General features: G+C 41.0%; 1 protein-coding gene across 1 annotated transcript; it reads right to left on the reverse strand.

Moving 5' to 3' along the window:
* Positions 1 to 8,976: 8,976 nt before the first annotated feature.
* LOC117021923 (ADP-ribosyl cyclase/cyclic ADP-ribose hydrolase 1) lies at positions 8,977 to 22,285 on the reverse strand. Its single transcript, XM_033105314.1, has 8 exons — positions 22,267 to 22,285; positions 20,968 to 21,097; positions 18,627 to 18,762; positions 16,668 to 16,750; positions 13,014 to 13,087; positions 11,000 to 11,089; positions 10,569 to 10,655; positions 8,977 to 9,770 (listed from the first exon to the last, which is right to left on the reverse strand). The coding sequence occupies exons 2-8, from the start codon at positions 21,061 to 21,063 to the stop codon at positions 9,707 to 9,709; spliced, it is 630 nt and encodes a 209-aa protein (XP_032961205.1). The 5' UTR covers positions 21,064 to 21,097; positions 22,267 to 22,285; the 3' UTR covers positions 8,977 to 9,706.
* Between the last annotated feature and the right edge of the window lie 5,114 nt (positions 22,286 to 27,399).

Here is a 27,399-nt window from a genome sequence, read left to right on the forward strand (position 1 = left end):
TCAGGACCAGCGAACCACTGCCACTCAGGCAGACACCCAGCACCGAGTCCCTGGTTAATTGTTAAATATATATTAAAATTATGACTCTTAGTAGTATAAATAATTGCTTTGTTATTTTAAAAAACTGTAAAAAGTACCTGGGTTAACACTTCATTCATAAAATGCCTTTTATAATCACGTTGTACTCTAGGGTTACTTTAACATTTTACTTTATACAATTTTAATTTGCCGTACATAACATTTATCCGGGACATATAACTACTTGTCTTTTAAAAACCCATAAAAACAGAATTTTTTCTGTAAAGTCTGGATTCTACCTGAGATACTGTAGTCACAGACTTAGGAATTGCTTTAAGGGTGAATGACATGCCAGCAGGTAAGTCGACGCTGCTCCTGCTACATGTCTCTTGTATGAAGCATCATACAGACATAAAGTTGAGCTTGTTTCCAACAAGAAATAAAGGCACAGAGAGCTGTCAAGCCAATGAGAGAATGTGTTTTATCAAAATATTTTATATATACCTGACTTTGCCTGCCAGGTGGATAAAAGATGAGGATATGGTACTAAGTATGTCGACACAAACAGTGACACATGACTAAAAAAAACCCCATTGAATGTGGGAGTGTGTGTGTGTGTGTGTGTGTGTATGTGCGTGCGAGAGTTATTGTCTTTTCAAGTATTCGGCCTAAAATTTCAGAACTGTATTTGAAAGTGTGCTGCAAATCTTATAAGGTTCACAGACGGAAAATGGTGAACGTTCAGGAGTTAGAAAAGGGAAATTAGACTCTGGATCACTCCCACAGCCTTTGGATAAGTATGATGGTGGGTGCAAGTTAGAATGGTAAGAGGATTTTCTAGAGCAAACAAGAATGGAGGTTTATGAGTAAAGTATAAGGTTGATAAGCAATCAGTAATTCAGTACTGATGTCACTTATAAGAAGAAGGATCTGGAGGATTCGTTTATATATGTAGGTCAGAGTGGCCTTGGGGCTAAAGATGACCACATGGCTAACAGTAAAGGTACCCAAGTTGCAACTGCAGAGAGAGAAGAGGCAGGAAAGGGGTGGCATGGTAATAAAGATTCAGACGTGGTGCAAGGAGAAAAGAACACCCCAGGCCCCAGCCATCTCCACGGCACCCAAGCTGTGAAAAGCATGGGACCAGCTTCCTGTTAGTCTCCATTGGCTTTGAACTTGAACACTCAAATGGTTTTGGGGGAAGCCACTTGCAAATTTATTTCTGCTCTATCTATTTCATCTTTGGAAAGGAATGCAAAGAACAAAATTTAAGTGGCACAGGCAGCCACTTCCAGGGGTATCCTGGTGAACAAGGAAGGTACATTTAGAGAGTCCAGAAATCAGCAAGCAAGCCCAACAATAAGTCAGAAATTGTTCTGAGTGGAAAACAGCCAGGTCACCCAGTAGATTAGCAAGAACCTGTTTCTGTAGACATTCTGCAAGTGGAGTTCATTAAAACTTGGGGCAAGTCTGATTTTAATCAGAACTGGTCCCTAGCACCTATCCTCATGTCTAGCCAAAACTAAGTCCTGTAAAGGTGTGCCTAAGTGAAGAAAGAGCCAGTGAAGATTCCATGAACTGACCACAGTGGTGGTAGCTGCAAGGGCTCCTGAAAAAAAACTGAATTGCCAACCAGTGGCAGGCAGAAAGGAGCCAACCTTGGTTGACTACTTGTTTACATACAAGGCACTATGCCTCATCAATTGTTGTCATCTTCTTTAGTTCTAACCACGCTTTAGTGGGGGTAAGTTTATAATCCTTATTTGAGTGACAGGGAAATTGAAGTTCAGAGAGGTTAGGTATTTCATTCAAGATCACAGAGTAACACTAAAATATGAACCCAGAAATGCCTAAATCTAAAATGTATGCATTTTCAACAAATTTCATGCATTCCCTCAAGGAAGCTCAAATTAGTATATTAATTTTTCATTAAATTCATCTATATTTTATAAAACTGGAAAATCAACGGATGTTTGAAAATTAAGCAACATATTTCTAAATAACAATTAAATTAGAAAATATTTTTAACTGAATGACAATGAAAAGAGACATATCAAAACTTAAGAACTACAGCTAAAAAAGCACTTGGAGGGAGATGACGTCATAGAAATGGCAGCATGAGGTGAACCTCTTGAATTCTCCCCTGGAATTTACAACAAATTGAACAACTATAATTCCACAAAGGACTCCCTGCAAAGCAAACAGGTAAGACTAAGAGATGCGCAACTGAAATCATCTAAAGGAGGGCAAACGGGGTGAGTCGGGGAGGAGGGAAGCGGGAAGTGCTGAGACGAGGGCCGCACAGGAGCAGGACGCAGACCTAGGTCAGTGCTCCGAGGTCACTGCATCCCAGCTACAGGAGAGGGAATAACTCGGACTGCTAGGGCTCCGCTTATGGCCCACAGGGCTGAGGGGACAGCATATAACATGGCTGAATCCAATGCTCATGGCAGAGACCTTGGAGCAAAGACTGAGGGAAGAGGGTGGAAATGGAGGCTTAATTCCTTTAATTCCCTCACTGCTGTTAGAGAACAGAAGCCTTAGGCACTGAGCCTAGCCGCCCCCTCCCTACCCTGCCCAGTGCTAGAAGCGGAACAGTAGCAGTGTCAGATCAAAAAGAACAGAATATTTGCAGTTCTGAGAACTGCAGCTGGCAGCCACGGACTCACAGCCCAACTAGTTCCGGTGAAGGGGAGAGAGGCCTGGCGGCTGTGCTGGTGGCTGCCTCCATTGCTCACAGCCCACCCGGCCTCCGCCCCCACCTATCTGGGTGGATCCCTGCAGGAATCAACAGAGCCACTGAAACACACAGGGCTGAATCTGGTGCAGGAAGAGCTTCAGAACTTCGGAAACTTGCCACATTCCCCATAGGAGGCGGTGCCCTAAGACCTAGGCAACCTGCTCACAGAGGAAAAGCCCACCTTCTAGGGAATCCCCCCATCATGTGAGAAGCCAGAACAGTGCACAAAAAGTATAACACTGCAGCGTGAGAGAGAATTAAAGGCTGCAGTTGGAAAGAAAATAAATCACTCTACCAACACCTACTGGAAAGCAAAGGAAGGTCATCTTCATACCAACCTGTTGCAAAACCCACTCCTGTAGATGCCTAGGAAGGCAAATAATAATTCACTAATTGCCATGAATAACCAAGGTAACAAGGCAGCTCAGAAAGAAAATGAAAAGTCTCCAGAAAATGAACTTAAAGACATGGCAATATGTGACTTAAATGACAGAGAATTCAAGATTGCAGTTCTGAAAAAAATCAACGAGGTGCAAGAAAACACAGACAGGAAGTTTAATGAACTCAGAAACACAATCAAAGAACAAAATGAACATTTTACCAAAGAGATTGAATTTTAGGAAAGAACGAAATAGAATTTCTGGAGATTAATAATTCAATAAAAGAAATGAAGAATAAAATAGCCAGCTTAGGTAATAGAACTGACCAGATGGAGGAAAGAATCAGTGACATTGAAGATAGACATCTGGAAATGACACAGATGGAAGAAGAGAGACTTAAGAGTTAAAAGAAATGAAAGAACTCTGTAAGAACTTTCTGACTCCATCAGAAAGAGCAATGTAAGAATAATGGGCATACCAGAAGGAGAGATAAGGGAGAAGGGAACAGAGATTATATTCAAACAAATAATCGATGAGAACTTCCCAAACTTGTGGAAAGAACTGGATCCTCAAATCCAAGAAGCAAATAGAACACCTAGTTACCTCAACCCCAATAGGCCTCCTCCAAGGCACATTGTATTGAAGCTATCAAAAATTAACAATAAAGAAAGAATCCTCAAGACAGCCAGGGAAAAGAAGACAGTAACCTACAAAGGAAAGCCCATTAGGTTATCATCAGATTTTTCAGCAGAAACTTTACAAGCTAGGAGGGAGTGGACTCAAATATTCAAACTATTGAAAGACAGAAATTATGATCCAACAATAATATATCCAGCAAAGATATCCTTTAGATATGAAGGAGGAATAAAGACCTGTCCAGACACACAGAAGGTGAGGGAATTTTCTAACACACAACCTGCACTACAAGAAATACTGCAGGAGACTATTCGACCAGCATAAGTAGAGATAATTTGTGACAACAAAAACACAAAAGGGGGAAGAGTAAAGGCCTGAACTGGAATAAAGGAATGGAAGAAGTAAGCATGCTGAAGAAAATGGAATACTCTAAATATGAAACTCTCTTTTACATAAACTTAATGGTAACCACTCAAAAAAAATCCAGAACTGAAATACATAACATAAAAAAAGAAGAATCAGAGGGAAAAGTCATAGAATACCACCACACTGAAATAATAGACAGCAACAAAACGGCAAAGAAACAATGGAGACACAGTCCTACCAGAAAACCAAAGATAGAATGATAGGAAATCCTCATATATCAATAATCACTCTAAATGTAAATGGACTGAACTCACCAATAAAAAGACCCAGAATAGCAGATTGGATCAAAAAACTAAACCCAACCATATGCTGCCTTCAAGAGACACATCTCAGCTACAAGGACAAATATAGACTCAAAGTGAAATGGTGGAAATTGACACTCCAAGCAAATGGTATCCAGAGAAAAGCAGTTGTAGCCATACTGATATCAGATGAAACAGACTTCAGGATTGAACAGGTAACAAGCGACAAAGATGGGCATTTCATAATGATAAAGGGGACTATACAACAAGAAGACCTAACAGTCATCAATATTTATGCCCCCAATCAGGGAGCACCAAAATATGCCAAGCAACTACTAACAGAATTAAAGGGAGAAATTGACCAAAGCACAATTATAGTAGGGGACCTAAATACGTCATTGATAGCTATGGATAGATCATCCAAACAAAAAATAAATAAAGAAATATCAGTCCTAAATGACACATTAGATGAAATGGACATAATTGACATCTATAGAGCACTTCATCTGAGAACATCAGACTATACATTCTTTTTTAGTACACATGGAACATTCTCAAGGATAGACCTATTGGGACAAAAACTAGCCTTGGCAAATTTAAGAAGATTGAAATGATACCAAGCACATTCTCTGATCACAAGGCTTTGAAATTGGATATCAACTGCAAAAAGAAAGCAGGAAAAACCACAAATATGTGGAGATTAAACAACATACTTTTAAAGAATGACTGGGTCAAAGAAGAAATAAGAAGAGAGATCAAAAGATACATAGAAACAAGTGAGAATGAAAATACATCCTACCAAAATTTTTGGGATGCAGCGAAAGCAGTTTTAAGAGGGAAATTTAAATCATTATAGGCCTATCGCAAGAAACAAGAAAAATCCCAGATAAATAACCTCACATTAGACCTTAAAGAACTAGAAAAAGAACAAATGAAATCCAAAGTCAGCAGAAGGAAGGAAATAATAAAATCAGAACAGAGCTAAATGAAATCGAGAACAAAAAGACAATAGAAAAAATTAATGCTAAAAATAGCTCTTTCTTTAAAAAGATTAATAAAATTGGCAAACCCTTGGCTAGACTCGCTAAGATAAAAAGAGAAAAGACACAAATAAACAAAATCAGAAATGAAAGAGAAGTTATCATGGATGCCACAGAAATACAAAGGATCATCCAAGAATACTATGAAGGATTATATGCCACCAAATTCAATAACCTAGAAGAAATGGACAAGTTCTTAGAAACATATAACCTTCCTAGGCTGAATTATGAAGAACTGGAAAATCTAAATAGACCAATCAACAGTAAGGAAATTGAATGAGTCGTTCAAAACCTTCTCAAAAGCAAAAGTCTGGGACAAGATGGCTTCACTAGTGAATTCTACCAAACACTCAAAGAGGATCTAATACCTGTCCTACTCAAACTCTTCCAAAAAATTGAAGAAGAGACAATACTCCCTAACTCATTTTATGAGGCCAACATTACTCTGATACCAAAACCTGGTAAAGATAACACAAAAAAAGAAAATTACAGACCAGTATCTCTGATAAATACAGATGCAAAAATCCTAAACAAAATTCTAGCAAATCGACTGCAACAATGCATTAAGAAGATTATACATCACGACCAAGTAAGGTTCATCCCAGGGGCACAAGGATGGTTCAACATATGCAAATCGATCAATGTGATACACCACAAAAACAAAATAAAGGACAAAAATCATATGATTATATCAATTGATGAAGAGAAAGCACTTGACAAGATACAACATCCATTTATGATTAAAACACTTAATAAAATAGGTATAGAAGGAAAATACCTTAACATAATAAAGGCCATATATGACAAACCCTCAACTAATATTACAATTAATGGTGAAAAACTGAAGCCCTTTGCTCTACATTCAGGAACACGACAGGGCTGTGCCCTATCACCTCTGCTTTTCAACATAATATTGGAAGTCCTAGCCAGAGCAATCAGGCAAGAGAAAGAAATAAAAGGCATCCAAATTGGAAATGAAGAAGTTAAATTGTCACTTTTTGCAGATGACATGTTGCTATATATAGAAAACCCTAAAGACACCACCAAAAAGCTATTAGAAACAATAAACAAATATAGTAAGTTGCTGGCTACAAAATTAACGTACAAAAGTCCATTGCATTCCTATATACTAACAATGAAATCTCAGAAAAAGAAATTTTTAAAAATTCCCTTTGCAATTGTAAGAAAAAGAATAAAATATCTAGGAATAAACTTAACCAGATATGTGAAAGTTCTATATAATGAAAACTATAAGACACAAAGAAATGGAGAGACATTCTATGTTCATGGATTGGAAGAATCAACATAGTTAAAATGGCCATGTTACCCAAAGCAATATACAGATTTAATGCAATCCCCATCAAAATCCCAATGGCATTTCTTAAAGAAATACAACAAAAAAATCATCAGATTTGTATGGAACCACAAAAAACCCCAAATAGCCAAAGCAATTTTAAGAAAAAAGAACGATTGCTGGAGGTATCACACTCCCTGACTTCAGCTTGCACTACAGGGCAACAATAATCAAAACAGTATGGTTTTGGTATTGGCAGGAAAAACAGACACACAGACCAATGGAACAGAACTGAGAACCCAGAAATAAACCCACATAAATATGGACAGGTAATTTTTGACGAAGGAGTCCAAAACATACAATGGAGAAAAGACAGCCTCTTCAATAAATGGTGCTGGGAGAATTGGAAAGCCACGTGCAAAAGAACGAAACTAGACTGCTATCTGTCATCGTGTACCAAAGTTAACTCAAAATGGATCAAAGATCTAAACATAAGACCTGAAACAATAAACTGCATAGAAGAAAACATAGGTACTAAAATTATGGACCTTGGGTTCAAAGAGCATTTTATGAATTTGACTCCAAAGGCAAGGGACGTAAATGCTAAAATAAATGAATGGGACTATATCAAACTTAAAAGCTTCTGCACAGCAAAAGAAACCATCGACAAAATAAAGAGACAACCAAATGGGAGAAAATTTCTGCAAACAGTGCCGGATAAGGGACTAATATCCAAAATATACAAGGAAATTATACAACTCAACAACAACAACAACAAAAAAACACAATTCAAATAAAAAATGGGCAGAGAAACTGAAGAGACATTTCTCCAAAGAGGACATACAAATGGCCAATAGACATATGAAAAAATGCTCAACATCACTAATCATCAGAGAAATGCAAATAAAAACCACAATGAGATATCACCTCACACCAGTTAGAATGCCTATTACCAACAAGACAAATAGTAACAAGTGTTGGAGAGACTGTGGAGAAAAAGGAACCCTCATACACTGTTGGTGGGAACATAGATTGGTGCAGCTGCTAAGGAAAGCAGTGGGGAGGTTCCTCAGAAAATTAAGAAAAGAATTACCATATGAGCCAGCAATCCCTCTCCTGGGTATCTACCCAAAAAAACTGAAAACATTTATCCATAGAAACATATCAGCTCTAATGTGCATTGCAGGTTTATTTACGGTGGCCAAGACATGGAAATAACCAAAGTATCCTTCGATAGATGAATGGGTAAAGAAGTTGTGGTATATATACACAATGGAATACTATTCTGCCATAAGAAAAGATTAAATAGTACCATTTGTGACAACATGGGTAGATCTTGAGATTATAATGCTAAGCGAAATAAGTCAGACAGAAAAAGTTGAGAACCACGTGATTACACTGATATGTGGTATATAAAACTGAAAACAACAAAACAACAAGACAAACAAAAGAAGAAACAAAAACTCATAGACACAGACAATAGTTTAGTGGTTATCAGAAGGTAAGGGGGGAGGGTGTTGGCAGATGAGGGTAAAGGGGATCAAACATACGGTGATGGAAAGAGAACTGACTCTGGGTAGTGAACACACAATGTGATATATAGATGATGTATGACAGAATTGTACACCTGAAATCCATGTAACTTTGTTAACAATTGTCACCCCAATAAAATTTAATGAAAAGCAAAAAGAAAGAATGAAAAAAAAAAAAAAAAAAGGAAGCACTTGGAAGAAAATTTATAGTACTAAAATATATTTATAAGAAAAGGAAATGGGCTGAAAAACCAGTGATCTGAGCTTCCATTTCAAGAAGCTGAATTTAAAAATCCAAATAAATTATAAGGCATTTCCATATCTCTAATAATAAAAAGAAGAACAAAAAAATAAAAGTAAAGAGAGAAAATCAACAAAACTAAAGGATAGTTCTTTGAGAGAGTAACAAAAGTGGTAAACCTTGAGCAGGAATGACCAAGAAAAAAAGGAGAAATGAACAAACTGAACTGTCAGTATCAGGAACAACTACATATTTTAACTGCCTATTACATATGCAAGACACTGAACATGAGGAATAGAAGGAAGAGAAAGAGGAGGAAACAGATGTATCTTGTTTTGAAGCCATCAAAAAAATCACATTCCAAATTCTATTGTATTCAATTTAATCCAACATGCATTTATTGTAAGCAAAAACAAGGCACTGACAGTTTGGTATTACAGGCCTAGACAGAGAGAGCACATATACTTTGGAGTCAGACAGAGCTGAGTTCAAATTCAGCCTCTACCTTGAACTAAATGTATGACCTTAGGCGAATTATATAACCTCTCTGAACTTCCACTTTCTCATCTAACAAATGAGAGATAAAAATATCAACATCATAGAGTTGTTAGAAAGGTTCTTAGAGGTAAAGTATCCATTATATGGGTAGTTTGTATCCTACAGAATATTTTCCCCAACATGACCCATAACCATGGCATTATTGTTTATCTGTAGGAAAGGTTCAAAAATATATCCTGAGACAATGTCATTCATTTGCAAATGTAATGTTTTCTGAAAAGTTTGGACATCTACCTTTCTTTACCTTTCTTGCCTGTTAAACAAGAGATTTTGGTGTGGTCATTCTTCGAAAGAATGTTACCAACATATAAACTAGATAAAAGCATCACATGAAAATTAAAATGAAATAATTTAATATAAAATTTTCTCTTTAATTTTATGTAGTAATTTTTTCTTAAATATTAGGAGTTGAAAATAACAACTATGTAAATAACATAAGTTATTTTAAGACTTTGGGGGGAAAGAATTCCATCTCCAGTGTTGACATGATGACAGAGGAGAAGGATGTCAGGATGTAGGCTTTCCACCAGCGTGTCTCCTGAGTCAGGCACAGTGATGTATATCAGAAGGGCTCCAAGCTCTGAAACTTTTATATTGGCTCATATTAAAGATCTGCACGATGAATGCTCGGGATTTTTCACACACTGAAGAAACTTTATAGGCCTATGAGAAGAAAACAAAAAATGATACTTAGAGGCAGTACAGTATATCTGTGGTTCAAGACATCAGTGAAAGAAGATGCTTCATTAGCAACAAAAGCATGTGTGGACCACTAAGCATCCACACAAGCTTCTCTCCTACAGCAGCAACATAGAGAAAGGTCAAGTCCAGGAGTGAATGACTTAAAGTGGGGCCCAGTTTAGTTTCATTTCCCGTGTAAAGCCATAAAAATAAATACTGAGAAGGGATGTCTGATGATAATAGGTGGAGGTGAAAATGAATGTCTGGCTCTAACATGGCACAGATATGGACTATGATTGTCAGTTGATGATCAAGAAACAGCAGAGAAGCAGCAACCACCACCACGGGCTAAATCCAGAACGTGCAGTTGAGCAATGCCCAAGTGATCCACACCCCCAGGCATGTTGGAACATTGCTCAGAAAGACGCTGATGTTCTCCTTTAACTTCTGTCCTAAACTCTTCACCATTAATCTCTGATAGCTGCCAATTCTATTGCAAGTAATTAGATCCCTAATTTCAGATTATAAAATTCTGGAATGTTAGCACTTTCACCCAAAAGGCCATGAGGTTGAGGTCAGAAGAAGGGAAAAGGAAAAATGCTTCTTCATGGAATAATAAGGACATCTGTATTTTCTTCAGAAGGCTAGGAACCTCTGGTTAAGCTGGGGGAAGACACAGAGATCACCAGAGGTCACCATCCCAGCCCACCATCAAGGCCCAAGGGAAAACGCCTATACATAGCAAGACGGCCATTTCTTCCTCAAGAAGAAGCCAATTACCTGTAGTTATCGTGGCAGGTAAATTTAATATTCCTGTTGCTTAAAATCAATTTCAGATCATTGATGGAGGAACTTGAGCATGCGACACTGGGAAAGAAAGAAGAACGTGTTAAAATAAGAAGATGGCGCAAACATTGCTTGAGTCTCTTAGTTTCTTCTAGGTAGCAGGTGTGCAAAGCCTTGAGATAAAGAGGTGAAGCAGAGTCTCCACTAAGAGTTCACGGGTCAGCAGGGGAGCCGAAGGTGTAAACTAGGGAGACACCCATTGTGATGATAAAATTGGGAGGTTGTTGGGATGGGCTGAATGCAGAGTGAGGCCCCATTCATTGCCTGAGCCGGTCTTTCTTTCCTCAAAGCTTTCTTGTGACTGTAGACTCTTGGGTGGACAAAGTAACCCTGAGAATATATGGGTACAAAGTAGTAACATATACCTGCGATCTCCAATGTCATGCATCACCCAGGCTTGCAGTGTAGGAACCTTCTCTGGTCGCAAATTATAGATTTCCACACGTCCAAAAGTGCTAAGATAGAAGAGACAAAGAATATTGTCAACCACAAACTAAATCATTCAGGCACCCAGAGCTGCTGTGAAAAGCCAGCAGGTGGGGTGCCATTGCTTAGAACCTACCCTTCTGACCTGACCCATGATTTGCATTAGAAACAGACACCTTTACTCTTTCAGTGTGACCATTGATACCTAAGATTCTCAAAATAAGATTCTTAATCTGTGCATTTACCTTCATTTTTTAAGGACTTGCTATTCCAAGATCGGGCCTTCCACCAACATAATGACATCACCTGGGAGCTGTTAGCAGTGCTCAGGCCATGTCCACCTGCTGAACCAGAACGTGCAGCTGAGCAATGCCCAGGTGATCCACACTCTCAGGCAAGTTGGGACACAGCTCGGAAAGACCCTGATGTTCTAAACTCTTCCCCATTGCTCTGACAGCTGCCACTCTTACTGCAAATAATTAGATCCCTAGTATCAGATTATACAATTCTGGATATTAGTACTCTTACGCAAAGGCCACAAGGTTGAGGTCAGTAGAAGACAAAATGAAAAATGCTTCGTCATAGAACTAAATATTCCAAAAGGAGAGAAGGAAATTTAATTTGGAGCACCTAGAGTGTCCAAGGCACATTACTATACGCTCGCTTCTCTCAATCCAGGCTTATGCAGGGAAAACCCAAAGAACAAAAAACTGAAATGGTAATCCATGTAGTAAAAGCTGTAAATATAGAAGGCAGTGAGAGAAGGAAGGCATTAGTGTGGCCAGATTCAGCAGTGTGGATTAAATGAGAGACTAAGATGAGCTCTGACAACAAAGTTCACGAACTACTTGCAACAGTGTTGCTAAACTTTTTTGATATCAGAGGGATTATTCATTATGAATTTTTACCAACTGAACAAACTGTTAACCAAGTTTACTATGTGGAAGTGTTGAAAAGGCTGCATGAAAGAGTCAGACGACCTGAACTTTCTCCAACAATTCATGGCTCTTGCATCACGACAATGCACCAGCTCACATGACACTGTCTGTGAGGGAGTTTTTAGACAGTAAACAAATAACTGTATTGGAACTGCCTCCTCACTCACCAGATCTGGCCCTAGTGACTTCTTTCTTTACCCAAAGATAGAGGAAATATTGAAAAGAAGACATTTTGATGACATTTAGAACTTCAAGGGTAATAGCACAACAGCTCTGATGGCCATTCCAGAAAAAGAGTTCCAAAAATACTTTGAAAGTGGACTAAGCACTGGCATCAGTGCATAGCTTCCTAAGGGGAGTACTTCAAAGGTGACCATAGTGATATTCAGCAATGAGGATTGTGGCACTTTTTGTAGGATGAGTTTGTGAATTTAATTGTCAGGTGTTATACATAATATGTAACGACCCCTAAAATCCCACTTTTAACCACGACACTAAGTTGCTGACAATGCCTGCAACGAGATGACGAAAGTCAAGAGCACACAGCACAGTTCCTGATGTCCCCAGTGGTGGTCTCACTGCTGAGTTGGGACTCACAGGAGCATGGAGGACAGAGGAGGAAGGACAGACCTTGGAAGACGGCAGGATGTAGATAAGCAGCGGAGGGAGGAGGCAGGTCCGATGGGGCAACAGTGTGAACAAAGGCAGGAAACGGGCAGGTGGAGTGTACTGGGAGACAGAGCTGAGAAAATCACACCGGGCTTTGAAAAGTCAAGAGGGGAGCTGGACACAGTGCAAGGACTGTTATCACCTTTAAGGATTTTACACAACAGAGACACCAGACTAAGGCGTTAACTTAGAAAGTCAAACCTCTCCACAGAATACAAAAATTTTACCTTTTCAGCCCAAAACTTCAGTACTGACTTTAAACATGAAAAGTATATATTTCTATAGATGAAGTATCTAATAGGAGGCTATGCGAACCCTTGCAAGTAGAATGTAAAGAAAGAAGTACCTGTTTTTATTAAAGGTATTACTGATGGACCCATTGAGCACCACCTGGACCACACCGCAGGCATTTTCTGCAAACTTAAAAAAAAAAAAGCCCACAATTCCTCAGCATGCAAACTTAATCGCTACACCCCAGCCTTTCCAACCCTACCAGCTCTCAGCGTTAGCCTGTATGGTTCTAGCTCAGGAATGCCAGGTCTAGGTAATATTCATCCCAAACTATTGGAGGGATTACGTTTCACATGAGAGTTCTGGAAGCAGTCGCTTCAATCTGTGTTTAAACAATGAAGTTCAATGTCATTGTTACTAAATTGGACATTTAGAAATCAGAATTCCGATGAGGAAGAGGAAGATCCCTGGAGCGGGAAGATGAAAGTGCTTTCTTGGTGCCATGTACTGTAGACACTGCCGATTTCATTTAGGGAGCAGGGTAGATGAGTCAGAGATAAGGGAAATGAGGTCACCAATAAAGGGGAAACTGGGACAGAAGGTGACACTGAGGCCTGCACAGACACAAAGAGAAATGAGGAATGAATGAATGAATGAACGAACATTATTTAGCAAAGAGCTTTATTTCCTTATGCAACAAACATTCAGCCGGATTCCCTGCTAGGCACTGGGGAAACCAAAGTGAGCAAAACAAAGCAATCTGCATGTTTCCTCCAGGAGGCCCATGGACTGGGACTAGCTCAGGTCCATTCTCATGTTACCCAACTATCTCACACTGTGATAAGCTCAGGTGGGTTTAGTGCTGGTTCTGAAAGGTCTGAGAGCTGTGAGCCAGGCCGTCCTGCTTGTCACTCAGCCCTGGAGCCTCGAAGCTAGTGTATGGCACAGAGTGGGGGTTCGGTGAAAATCTGTGGAAGGAGGAAGAGAGGAAAGGGAAAGCAAGAAGTCCAAACACTCTGTGATGAGATTAAGAAAGAAATACAAAAAGCATAAAGAGGGCAACAAAGCTAGGTCTTGAAGGATGAATAGGATTTCACCTGGTAAAGGCCGAGGCAGCTGTTAACACAAAAAGCAAGGGGTTTGGGAGAACAGAGGGGCTTGGGGGGAAATTTCAGTGGATTCTGAAGTTGGGTAGATAAGATAGTTCATGGCGGACCATGAAGGCTTGGCCAAGAAATCTGGCCTTTAGTCTGCAGGTGATAAACAGCGCTGAACAATTTGAAGCGGAATTGTGAAAATCCAGTGTGGCTTCTTGTCTCTCTACAGGGAGCGATGAGTAGAGGACAAAGGCCCAATAATTTATCAATCAATCACAAATGCTAACTACAGGGTGCCAAGTACTGACCCTGCGACACCATGTCATTCTCAAGAGGCCCAGCAAAGTAAGTATTGGGTCACATCACTTGGAAGCGAGGACGTGAAACCCCAAGCAACACTGCCTCTATTATCAGGAAAAGAAAGCGTCTAGTCTGATACAAGAAGGCTGTGTACATGCATCCCAGAGTGAGCGTTCAGCCTGTAACACGCAGACTGCCATCCCTGGGTCGCTCACGATGGTGGAGCGCCTGTGATCACTGTCACCACTGAGCTCCTACCTCCAAGGACAGTCTGGAGAACATATCAAATGTGACTTGGCTTTAAAAGATTTTAGCAATAGCATTGCCCTAAAACATATCATAGAGCATACAGTAAATAGAAACTTTTCTCAGAAAAAGCAAAGAAACAAACAGAAAAATTATACAGTGCCTCTGATTTTTCAAAGCACAGAGTAAGTTCTCAACAACTATTTGTGGAAGGAATGAGTTGTGAGTGAGTTGAGGGGATAGTGCTTTCTGTTTCAACACTGCAATGACCCTGTGGGACAGACATTATTTTTATCCCCATGTGACAAAGGAGGGACCTGAGGGTCAGGCGCATGGTTCAAGAATCTGTCCAAGTGTAAACGATCTCCTTAATGCAAATCCCAGGCTACCCCCCTGTCTGTCGCAGGGTTTACCTGAATCTCCTTAGCGCGGGTTGGGCTCTCCCTCATTACTAGACCATTGACTTGGACAAGTCGCTTAACCTCTGAGTCTTTGTTTCCTCACCTGTTGTCACCCAGAAGCCGAGCCGACTGCCCCCCATGTCTTTCCTTGAGGAAAGAAAAGTCTGTGCCTATTTGGGACTTCGCTTATCTCAATGTTTTACACCTTATGTCTCTCTGTTTGGTGCCCAAAAGATGGTTTGAAGCCAAAGACGGGTAAGATATCTCACATGAAATACAACCTAAGCCAGGCGGAACCGAGTGGGGTCCCCCAATGAGCTGCCTTAGAAGATCCAAGAAGGAGCCTTGCCTCCCCTTCCCCTGCCTGGGAAAAGCCCTTACTGACTCTGGCTTTCCTCTCTCACCTGATTGTGAGAAGTCATGAGGACAATAACGGTCAGCTCTCTCCACTTATCTCAGCGAAACCGTTACAACAGGAGAGACTTGCCCCCCAGGGAGGTGCATACCTCACCTAAGTCATCATAAGACTTTCCGCTCTGGCTGCTTGGGGATAAAGATAATTGGTTTGATTCACTTTTGTGACATGATGGATGAGTCTCACAGACCGTGTAAAAAAAAATAATACCACTTCCTTGTATGATTATCAATAAAAGCCACCAGTCGGCCCGATTCGGGGCTCCAGTCTCTGGTGACTGCGAGACCCCCTGGCCTTCTGAGATTTAACTGCATTAAGTCTCTGTTTCTTTCTTTCTTAAAACCTAACCCCATGCCTCCCCTTCTCACACCTTCACTGCCCATATTGCGCTGGACGGGACACTCATCTGTAATGTGGAGATTTGTACCTTCTCACACCACCTATTTTGAGGATTAAATGAGATGATATATAGGTAGGCACCTGGCCCAGAACTTACTATAAATATACACTTAAACGTGAGTTCCCACATGCCTGAGCTCCTCAGATGTCTACATTTAATTTTGGAGAACTAGAAGTAGTCTAGTTTTACTTTCTTCCTCTTTTTCTTCCCTTCACTTCCTTTCTCTTCTTTTCTTTATATTTTTTTCCTAGTCCATTTACAAAGAACCAAGTTATTAGAAAAGAAATATGCACAAAGGCAGCTTAGAGTAAAGTCAGAAATAGAGAGGAGGGTGTGAGGGGAACCATGGTGAGTAATTCGCAGGCTGGATTCTGCATCTGGAGTCCAACACCTTGGGGTAAACTCCCAGATGTGTCACTTCCTGTGTGTATTTAGTAGATTGCTTATTTACCTGCACCTCTATTCTGTCATCTTTAACGTGTGATGGTACCTACTTCATAGGGTTCTTTTGCGATTGTAAAGTTTTAATCCCTGTAAAAACCTAAGGACAGTGCCTAGCACGAAGGAAGTGGTCTGTAAATGTAGGTTGTTAAGACTGTTCCAGGAATCTGATATTGGCCAATACCTGGATCAGAGGATTAAACCAAGACAGATATTCCTGGCAGCCAAAGCCAAAACATGGATAAGAGCAGGTATTCTTTAACTGGAGCCCATGGACCATCCAAAATGTCCTAAAATTACATGTGAAAAATCTGGCATGTGCTTACAATAATTTTGTCGAGAACGATTCCAAAACTTTTGCTTCTAAAAGGATCTGTGATCCAAAAAATAATCGAAACCAACTGCTGATTGGATGACCTTTTAAGTTGTTTGGTCTCCAAAATTCTGGAATTTCACGTTCAGTACTTACCCTTTGAGACACGGTGTTCCAGAATACAAAAACTGTGTCGTTGCATTGTTTCCCCATCTTTGGACAAGAGCCATAGTTTATTTCTAAAAGGCATAGTTTATAAAAAATAATTAAAGTGGAAAAGTAAGTGTGTAATCAAGCTCTGCTCTTCCATAACTATCAGATCACAGTGGAGCTTTTTCCAGTGGTATCACAGCCAAATGGAGGATGGAAAACGGACACATCTCAATCCAATTTAACTAAGTGCCCCCCGAATCCCATCCAAGTCCTTACCTTACCCTCCAAATTCCAGACAGGAACACAGTCACCAGCTTTGAGTCATCCTTCTGGGAATTGCAGCAAAAGCTCGTCTGACAGGGACAAGCCCCTCATTATCCCCGTGTCCAGGAAAAATCAGGAAAACCTGGGCTCTCTGGGGCCAATCTCACCAAGCACAACGCTGCTTCCTGCCAGCTCTCTCCCGTTGACAGCTTTCCCCCGCTCCTCCCTCAGTCCCCACACCCATAAGCTCAGCTGGCCTCTGAGTCTTTCTACACTCTCCCCATCAAGACGGGCTGTGAGGTACAACAGGCATAGAGTACGAATACGTAGTTTCTGTGTCGCTTCTCCAAAGGATGTTTGCCTTAAAGGACAGTTTTGTAATTCTTTTTTTGACATATAATTGACAAATATGATTGTAAGCTATTTAAAGTATACAATGTGATGATTTGATATATATATACACACATCGTGGAAAGGGTTCCCCAAAAGGAACTAATCAACACATTCATCACCTCACATGTTTATGTTTGTGTGTGTGTGTCTGTGAGAGAACATATAGGTTCCACTCTTTTAACAAATTTCCATTATACAATGCCGTGTTATCAATTACAGTCACCATGCCACATAAGATCCTGAGATCTGATCATATTATAACTGAAAATTATACCCTTTACCAACCTCTCCCTATTTACTCCACCCCCAACACTGTTTCTACAAGTTTAACTTTTGTTTTAGATTCCTCATATAAGTGACACCATGCAGTGATTGTCTTTCTCTGGCTTATTTCACTTAGTATAATGCCCTGCAGATTCATCCATGTTGTTGAAAATGACAGAATTTTCTTTTTTAAGGCAGAACGATATTCCAGTGTGTGTGTATGTGTGTGTGTGTGTGTGTGTGTGTGACATTTTCTTTATCCATTGCACTTGACTACACAAACGTTTGAATATTTGAGAATTAGATCATGGGAATAAAGAGATGAATTAGACAGAAGCCCTGCTTTCAGAGACCTTATGATCTAACATAATCAAATAAGTCACAGAAAGGTCAACGTGGGCTGTGGGTGGTGTGCAGCACCCTTAGGGAAGGTTGATGTTGAATTTGGTTTTAAAGGATGAATAGGAGTCTTGAGACAGATGAGCTAGAATAAGGTGCTCCATGAAGAGAAAACATGTGCAAAGGGAAAGAGCTGTGAGACAGCGTCATGGATTTAGACTAGTACCACCTGAGCACAAGGAGAAGGAATAAGGAAGGGAGTGCTGGAAGATGAGGCATATGAAAGGCAGAGGCCAGGCCACACTAAGGAATTTAGACTTCATCCTAGAGGCAAAAGAGAGCTATTTAGAGTTTAGGTGAGAGGCAGAAACTGTCCCACTGTGCTATCCAGATGGTGGCTGACCTAAAGAGGGAAGGAGTGAGTGAGCAGTAAGACTTACAACAGACTCAGCAACAAAGAGGATGTGTTCATGGGCTGGACTCAGGCAGTGGTAAGCGGGATAGAAAAGAAAGGATGAAAACATGAGTTCATCTAAAGAATGCAGGTTTGCATCAGCGTGCGTTGTCTTGAAGGGCAGAGGTGGCATCGGGGTGGGTACCTGGGCTCCTCCTTCTGCATTGCCCTTTCGGCGTCCCTAGCAGAGCTCAGGGCTCTTTCACCCCACAAGTCTCTGGATGATGCCAAATGGCCCAGATCCTCACCAGAAGAATCCGCATCTCCACACCAGTTGAGACCATCGGCTATGTAACCCAGGAGTGTGTTCTCCAGCGTGAACATCTCCTGCTGGACAGTTGTGTACTGATGCGCCAGCTCACTTGATTTGCTCCAAAAGAGGGTCTAAGAAAGAATAAACACAACCTACGACTGAGATCAATTTACTTAAATCAAAAAAAACAAATCCACATCTTTTTAAAGGAAAAACAAACATAGAAACTATGAGAATAAATCACATATGGTCAGGGTAAGTATTACTGAGTGCATCGCTGCTTTCTGTGTGTCAGTGAGAGAGTGTGTTTGTGTGCGTGTGTCCACGTGTACGTGCCCACGCACGTACATGTGTCTGTGTGTGTGTGTGTGCGTGTCCTAGGTCACAATGTAACATGAGCTTATTATTCTGGGTTGTAGTAAAAAACATCTGACAGCTACTAATCAAAATCTTATACTAAACTTAGGATCAGAACATATCTGGAGGAGGCATTGGGAAGTTATGGAATTCCTAAAGGTTTCTGCAAAACAATTTTCTCTATGTGTTATTGTAAGGGTGACACTGTATTTTCAAGATTGAACACTCTAGTTTACTTTGATTTAACAATGTAATTCAATTTAAAACTCTTTTTCCTTTTCTTTGCTTCCCTCCCCTCCAACGGGATTTAGTGACCCTGTTTTCTCATGGCCGCATGCATACTTCGTTAATCTATTTAACTTCCAGAACAAGGACTCCAAAGAAACTATTTCAGCCCTCAGACATCTGCTTCATAGCAACCAGGCTGAGATTCACTCCGACTACAGAGTCCGAGATAACTTTATCTTGGAACAAACTGGACTATGGGAAGCCATTTTTTTTCTTTTTATTCAGATATCAGTGCCCAGGAATCACCTAACTGCCATTTCCTCAGCGCCCAGGAATCGCCTGTCTAACTCCCCCTTTCTTTTGTTGTGCTTCTTCCTGTGTTCCTATAAAACCTTCTGGCCAGTCTCAGAAGAGGGAAGGTGGTCTTTGAGATAATCTTCCCAGAATGCCATCATTTTGAATAAACCTACTTTTCTTTCCACCAACCTTGTCCCTCAATCATTGGCTGATGAGCAGCAAGCAGCAGAACCTGAGTTCAGTAACACCATTTTTGGGAGAAGTGCTCTTTGATTCTTAAAGAGGTCCATAAACCCTGCTTTCTTTCTCAAATCTCCCCTATCCTCCGCTCCCCCACCAACACACACACACACACACAAATTAAAAGGAAAAGAAAAGAACAATATGGTGAGTTTTTTCAGGGTCTCTTGTAAAGTACAAAAACTCAAATTTCAGAATACTCGTCTGCTCCATGGCTCTATTCATTCTGAATCAAAGACCATGGAGGGTGGGGTTTGAAGCCTGGACCCTGGAATCACACTGTTTTATGAAGCCCAGCATCACTGCTTATTAGGTGCCTCACCTGGGGCAACCAAAGCATCACTAAGACTCACTTTCTCCACCTGTAAAATGGCAACGGGAATCACTGTAAGGAGTTCCTAGGATGCTGAGGAGAGTAAATGAGACAATGCAGATAAGTGCTTAGTCCTCTGTAAAGGGCATAGTCACTCATTCAGCAATGTCACCTGGTGTTTATTTAACGAGCACTTTTTCTGTATAGGGCCTTGTCCTTGGTGTGCCAAGCAGGAGCTCAAAGTAGATCCAGCTCTAAGGATGGGATGAGAGGCTGTAATCTGGCTTAAAGGCTTCACAAATGAGTTGGGACACACTAAATATTCACCTTAAATGCTGACTTTAGAAGAGATGCACTCCATAACAGACTTTTGACAGGCCTCTTTGGCTCCAAATCTTGTGCCATTAACATTGGAACTAATCACTTTCAGAACATCAAACTTGAGCAATCACTGGTCACCTACACTCAGCAAGCCCTGGTTTTTTCATTGGTGAAATGGGGATGCTGACACCGACCTGCTTATTCCACAGGATGGCTGTGAAGACCTAATGGGATAAGGTTGAGAGAGTCCTTTGTAAGCAATAAGGCACTCTGTAATGCAAATCATCATCATCAGAGGTCAGGGGAGAGCTTTGGAAGTATATCAGGTGGGGTTATTTTTGTTTGGGTTGGATGGTGTTACATGTTAGGGTTACTTTGCTGATTTTTAACCAAGTGTCCTTTCTTCTTCATGTGATATCCTGGTCTCCCAAGAGCACCACAAAAATCCATCCCCATCAACAAACTAGATGCTAATGTTCAGATTTTTCCTCATCCATCATCCTGGTCAAAATCTGGTCCTGTGACCTCCTCCCTCTGACTTTCAGGCTCCATTTGAAAATGAATAACTTGACCCAGTTACCTTGTTGCAAGGTACAGTTTGATTTGTCAGCTCCAGCAGCGGTTGGTAGTCTCGTTCTGTACTGCTACAAGGGTCCTTGGAAAGGAATGCATCCATGAATGCTTTCCCTATCTTTCGGCAGTCTTTATGACTATGAGATAAAACACGGAAAATAAAATAAAACATGGATAATTAGATTTCAAACATATTTTTGAAGCATAATTACTTCCCAAAAAATCTCTCGTAGGAAGCATTTACTGAGTGCCAAGTAGTTTACACACATCATCTCGTCTAAGCACTACCACATTTTTATGGGTGAGCAGTACACCCCCTGCCCTACAAGTCCTTGCCCTCATGGAGCTTACTCTCAGGTTAGAGAGTCGACAGGACACAAAAAAAGCAAAAAGGTTAACAAAATAAGTACAGATGATTACAAGTGTGCAGGAAATCAACGGGGAGGGATGACAGCAGAACACTGAAGCATTGATCATTTTAAGGAGGCTGGTCAGGGAGGTCTCCCTGAAGGTCATTTAAGCCAAGACCAAACAATGACAAGGACTGCACTCCACACTGAGGGTACTGCAAGTGCAAAGGCCCTGAAGCAGGAAAGAACTGACTGGTTTTGAGGGACTGAGGGACCAACAGCATAACAGCGGTGAAAAGGAAGTAATGGGAGCATGGTGAGAAATCAAGTCAGAAAAATAATCAAGAGGCACATCTCTTAGGCCTTTTGGACCTTTATCCAAACATGATATATATATATGTATATATATATATGTGTGTATATATATATATATTTATTTATATATATACATAATTTATATATTATATAATTATATATATTATATATATATATATATATTTAAAGAAAGAAGTATTCCATTATATACTCTGGTGTCAGTCAAATTCATGGGGCACCATCATGGGACCTTCAGAGAAAAGGGTTTGGTGGAATTTACACTTTATGGGTTCAGATTTTAATTCCATTTCTTTCATGCAGTGTGCTTCTCAGGAAGTTCTGTTCCCAGACTCCAGCTTCCTCACAAAATTGTTCTACCTCAGTCCTCAGCATCTTCTACGAGAGTTGAGGTGAACAAGGTGTGGAAGAGAGCCATCTCTCTGAGATGGAAGAACAAGAGAATTTTCCACAGCAAAAGATCTGGCAGGAAAGAGAAAGTAGCGTGTACTGACACCGACCATAGATCAGAGGCTTTCATGAGCATATTCTCATTTAACCGCCAAAACTTGATCGAGTCTCATAGAGAACTCACATTATGTTTATGCTTCATAGTATATAGACCCTAGTTCAAGAAACATTACCTTAAGAGTTCTGGAATCCCGGGCTAAAAAGGTAACAGGGTTCCTGCTTTAGAAGAAGTAGAGTTACAGAACATTAGAGTTGAAACAAACTTTGAAAGAGTTTATAACTTAGCTGTCTTTCCTTTCTCTATTTTAGAGATCAGTGCCTTCTATGTATCCCACAAATAAGAGAACAAGGTGAGAGGCAATGGGAAGTTTGGGGCAGTCTTCAAAAAGCTCTTTTTTATCCTTACAATCAAAAGTAAACATTTTCCCTTCATATATATATGTGTGTGTATATATATATATATATATATATATACGTGTGTGTGTGTGTGTGTGTGTATATATGTGTGTATGTGTGTGTATGTGTGTGTATATATATATATATATAAAGAAATTAGGATGACGGTGTACAGATATGTCTGTAGTACTCAGTCATACACGTCATCATACAAATGGGCCTCAACTTCCCAAGTGTGGCTCTAAAAAGGAGAGCCCTTGATTTAATTACTTGCAAATATTCATTTTTTTGTCCCCCTGGGTAGAGCACAGTTGCATCAAATCAAATGGTAGCCAAGCCAAAGCTGTTTTGAGTGTGTGGGGTGGTTTAGAGAAAACGGAGGGCTGCAGGACTTCCTGTGTCCAGCAGAGATGGACGCGGGGCTCTCTGACTGAAGAAGCGGCAGGGAAGATGTTAAGACCCATTTCTGGAAGTTCAGTATATTCTTTCCCTTCAATGGTTCCTCCATTCCAAAATTAGAGTCCTTAGTTGTACTGCTTCCAAGGGGACCTGCCACTTGGGACAAGAACAGTGAAGAGACTGTTAGCCCAGGGCTATGCCCCAGAGCTCAGTCTATGCTGGTGGCCTCTCCTCAGGGACCTCCTGAACCAGAAGGGCTCTTGGATGTCATCTGGTCCTGTGGTTCTCAGTTCTGCCACACTTGAGAATGACCTTGAGAGCTTGGAAGAGATACAGTGCTTGACTCTAGAACGACCAAGCTAGAATGGGGACAGAGGAAAGACAGCAGAACCTGGAAATTTTCAAAAGCTTCCATGCCCACCTCCTCCCAGCCCCTGGACACCACCTTTCCACTTTCTGTCTCAATGAACTTGGCTATTGTAGGTACCGAAAGTCAGTGGAATCTTACAGTAGTTTTCTTTTTGTGACTGGCTTATGTCACTTAGTATAAAGTCCTCTTTGTTCGTCCATGTTGTGGCATGTGCCAGAATGGCCTTCCTTTTTAAGGCTGAATAACATTCCATTGTAGGTATGGACCACATTTGTTTATCCATTCATCCATCATGGACACTTGGGTTGTTCCCCTACTTATTCTTTCATTCCACATACACAGACTTATGCAGGGGCCACTCTGAGCCTCACAACACGTACAACTCAATAAAGATAAATACATACTATTTCTATTCTGAAGCCACTCTTAGCGTTCTACAGAGCAGGAAGAGAACAAAATAATTACAATTAGAGCACGAGTGACTTGCCCAAGGCTCTAAAACTTGAAAACAAAATAAAGAGGTGGACATTTTCTAATTTTCTACTATGGGGGATTGGAGGATAGAAACAGCATTTTGACTAAATGTTAATCAGTATCCTTGTTTTGAAAATGATTTTTTTTTCCTCCATCGGTTTTTGTTACATGTAAAACCTATCTATCTGTATAACCAATGTAGGTTTCTATCTGACCACTTTGTGGTCTGCTCCCTTCAGTGGGTTCCAAATTAGAGATGTGCAGCCAGCAAGCAGGGGATGCCTCCACCCAGTGGAATATAAAGCAGCCTTTGAACGATAGAATATGAAGCAGCCATTGGACAGAGCTTGGAATAGCTTGGAGAAAGTTTATTTTACTTTAAGTGTGAAAAGTAGACCTCAACTTATGAAAAATAGGAAAAGGATGAGCATCACACTGGTAACTGTTTGTCTCTAGGAAAAACAAAAGAAAGGAATTTCTACATTTGCCCTATGTTTTTCTGTATTGTGGGTTTACAACAAAAATGGATTGATGTATTATCCAAGTAATCTAAAGAAAGGAAGAGGGGTAAATTTTTAAATTAAATGTATAGTATGATCACAGACAATTTTTTTAAACTGAAGAAAAAAATCCACTGTAATTCAAACCATGTTACAAAAATTGTTCTATCTGGCTGCTAGGAGTATAAGGGTTGCTTTGTGAGCTTCTCTCCATTCATTTTGAATTTTTCTATAGTAAGCACATAATACAATGGGATCATAACAAAACTTTTGTTTTCTTATTAAGTAGCTTGAGCAATTAGACCAAATATTTGGGAATGTTGGAAGGAAGGTCTTAGAACATGGGAACACCTCAGGCCAAGACCCTTAGTTGCCACCTGGTACTTTTGTGTTGTCCCCCACGTGTCTTGGCTACAAGGTGAGTTATCTCACCCCATCCAGTTAAAGATAATAACCAGGCAAGACCTGGGTTGGTGCCCCTGCCCCACTTCTCAAGGCCTAATGATGTGAAATAAGGGGTGAGATGCGGACTAGGGCTGCAGACTTCTTCCAGGGAGGCTTTCTCTGCATTTTAAAGACTTCCTTGATCCCTAAGCAAGATTGCATTGTCAAATCGCACTTCACAAACTATAGGTCGTACCCAGAATCAAACGTTATGAAAAATGTCAAGGAGACAGATAATTGAGAGTCTCAGACAAAGTCAGGAAAGGACAGCACATCCTGTGTAGCCCACCCCACCCCCACCCGACCCCCACACCTGGGTCCTGCCTGCCTTCCTGCATGGGACACCCTCTTCCTGGCCCAGAATAATAGATAAGATCACTAAGTGAAGTTCTGTGGGGTTGCTCACACAGCTGGAAGGACTGGTATGATGAAATACCTCCATTTTCTTCCCTTGAGATCTTTACCGTTTACATGAGTTTCCAGGGACTCATGTCTCACACATTCTGAATTTATTTTCTGTATTAATCCTTTAACCAAGGACCTTCTGCTAAGGGTGCTCAAGAGACAGGTGTTTTTGTTCTAGCAAATATCAGTAGTCGATCTGCGTGGAGGTCCAGTTGACTAGGAGACTGGACCAGTTCACTCGCCTTCCTCTCTTTCCCCAGGATGACCCCTCTTCCCAAATTAAATAACGCCATCGCAGGCCGGCTGATTTTTGCTCCCTCCCCACTGGACCTAGAGTGCACAGGTGGTATGTAGAGGTGTTTGTGGTGATAAAGGGAAACACAGCCCCTGGCACTCTGGAGCTGACGTGGCACTCACAGGGAGGCCCTGGAGTTCTTCTATTGAACAAAATGCAAGGACACCAGCATCAGGAAAAGCCACTGTGTGACCACAATCCACCATGATGTGAACAGACTAAAACAATGTCCAAAGCACAAAAAGAAATGACCAAACAACCTTTTACCATGGCCAATATGAGTGATTGCAACTTCTGTACCAATTACAGCTTCAGCTTTGCTTCATTCCTCCAGCCTAGTGAATGTGATTTGTTAAGATTCCGTCTTGTAGAGTTATCTCCATCCCCTGTGCTTCCTGGGAGCATCCACCCAAACGCAGCCTCCTTCAACCTTCCCCCAGGTCTCCTGTACATCTTTTCTAACATCCTTGAACTGTACCCTCCCCTGCCCCGATGGGGCTCCATAGTGAATGGCTCAACTTCTTACAAAGAGCCATACACTCATATTTTGCACCTACATTGTGTTCCTGCTGGTCTTGCATTGAGGGGCATGGATGGTAACTGGCAATCTTGGATGGAATAGTAAAGACTCAAAGGCCTGTGGATGTCAGCATGCCTTAATCAGTGTTGATGCTTGGCGGAAGCTCCAGGAGCAGCTTCTGAAAGACTAGATTTGTGAATAAGCAAGTTTTCATGTTGAGCTGGAGTCTTGGTCTGATAGCAGCTTTCTGTTTGCAGTGTGGGCTGAGGGCAAATGTCAGGATTCAAGGTCAATGACATGTCCACCCACTTCCTACCAAAGACCTGCTCCTTCCCAAAGACCCCAGACGGTTCCCTATTCCCCATGAGTCTTTCCCTCTTGCTCACTTCTCACCCTTCTCCCTATTTCTGGCCTACCAAGGTGGGTTGTCTGCAGGGGCCAGAGGCAGGAAGCCATAACAGGAGGAAGGGAGAGTGCTCGCCAAGTGCAGAGACTGTGCTAAGTGCTTAACTTGCACCAACTTTTTTTAAAATCCCACACTAGTCCTATGGGAAGGGTGCTGTCATTACCCCTGTTTTACAGCTACTGGAGCTCAGAATGTCTCCTGACTTGCCCAAAGCCAATTAGCAAGTGGCAGAGGAGCTCTTTATACTAAACAACGCTGCCTCCCACAGGACATTTCAAATCATGGCCATAGCCCCAGAAGGACTTTGTTCCTAACAGAGAAATGAGGACCTCAGACCTCAGAGGGGCTGGCATTTCCCTGAATCGCATGAGAAGGTGACGACCAGAAGAAGGCACAGGTAACCCCAGGGGACTGGATAGAGTGAGTGGGGTAAGAGGCAATGGGACAGAAAGGGTTAAAGTCTTATGCTTTAAAGTCTTAGGCTCAGGTGAAAAAGCAGATCTATTTGGTGATTAAATGCATTTTGCATGTCGTCAGCCTACTTCTGGGCTTATGGCTATGCTGTCGCCTCTCTCTAAACCTCCAGCCTTCCCACAAGTAATGATATTTCAAATCCCCCTCAGCAAAGCATCATCAGCGTCATAATGTGTTGCTCTCCAGGGAAAGCAATCACACCCTGAATCCTCACTCCTAATACCACTTAGATCTCGAGGGGTAATTACACTCATTCTATGAATTTTCCTGCTCTTGAGTCCTGCAGGGCAGGTTGTGTTGGTTCAAAGAAAACAAACAGGTTAACTCAGTTATTATATTTCTCAAATTTGAGGCTACTGGAGGAAGTATGGAAGGTGAAGACTGCCACCTTGTGGGAGAAGTGAGCTATTGGTGACTTTCGCTGAGGCAATTAGGATTTTCTAAGCAATCTTAAAATCAGCGGACTCTTCAGGCCAATGGGAAGCTTAGAAATCATGAATTCACTAATCTGGCAAATATTTATTGAGAATCTACTATGTGCTAGGCACATTTATGAACATAAATGTAACAAAACAGCCTAGTAAACAAAACAGGCAAAGGTTCCTTTCCTTGTGGGAGTTTAC

The sequence above is a fragment of the Rhinolophus ferrumequinum genome, chromosome 5 (assembly GCF_004115265.2).
Source record: "Rhinolophus ferrumequinum isolate MPI-CBG mRhiFer1 chromosome 5, mRhiFer1_v1.p, whole genome shotgun sequence".
Classification (NCBI taxonomy): Eukaryota; Metazoa; Chordata; class Mammalia; order Chiroptera; family Rhinolophidae; genus Rhinolophus; species Rhinolophus ferrumequinum.

Coding starts and splice junctions, on each gene's coding strand:
- LOC117021923 (XM_033105314.1), bottom strand. CDS start 21,063: ATGGATGCATTCCTTTCCAAGGACCCTTGTAGCAGTACAGAACGAGAC. Junction 16,751..18,626: donor TGGAGATGCGGATTCTTCTG/GTGAGGATCTGG, acceptor TATGCCTTTTAG/AAATAAACTATGGCTCTTGT. Junction 10,656..10,999: donor CATGACATTGGAGATCGCAG/GTATATGTTACT, acceptor TTTCTTTCCCAG/TGTCGCATGCTCAAGTTCCT.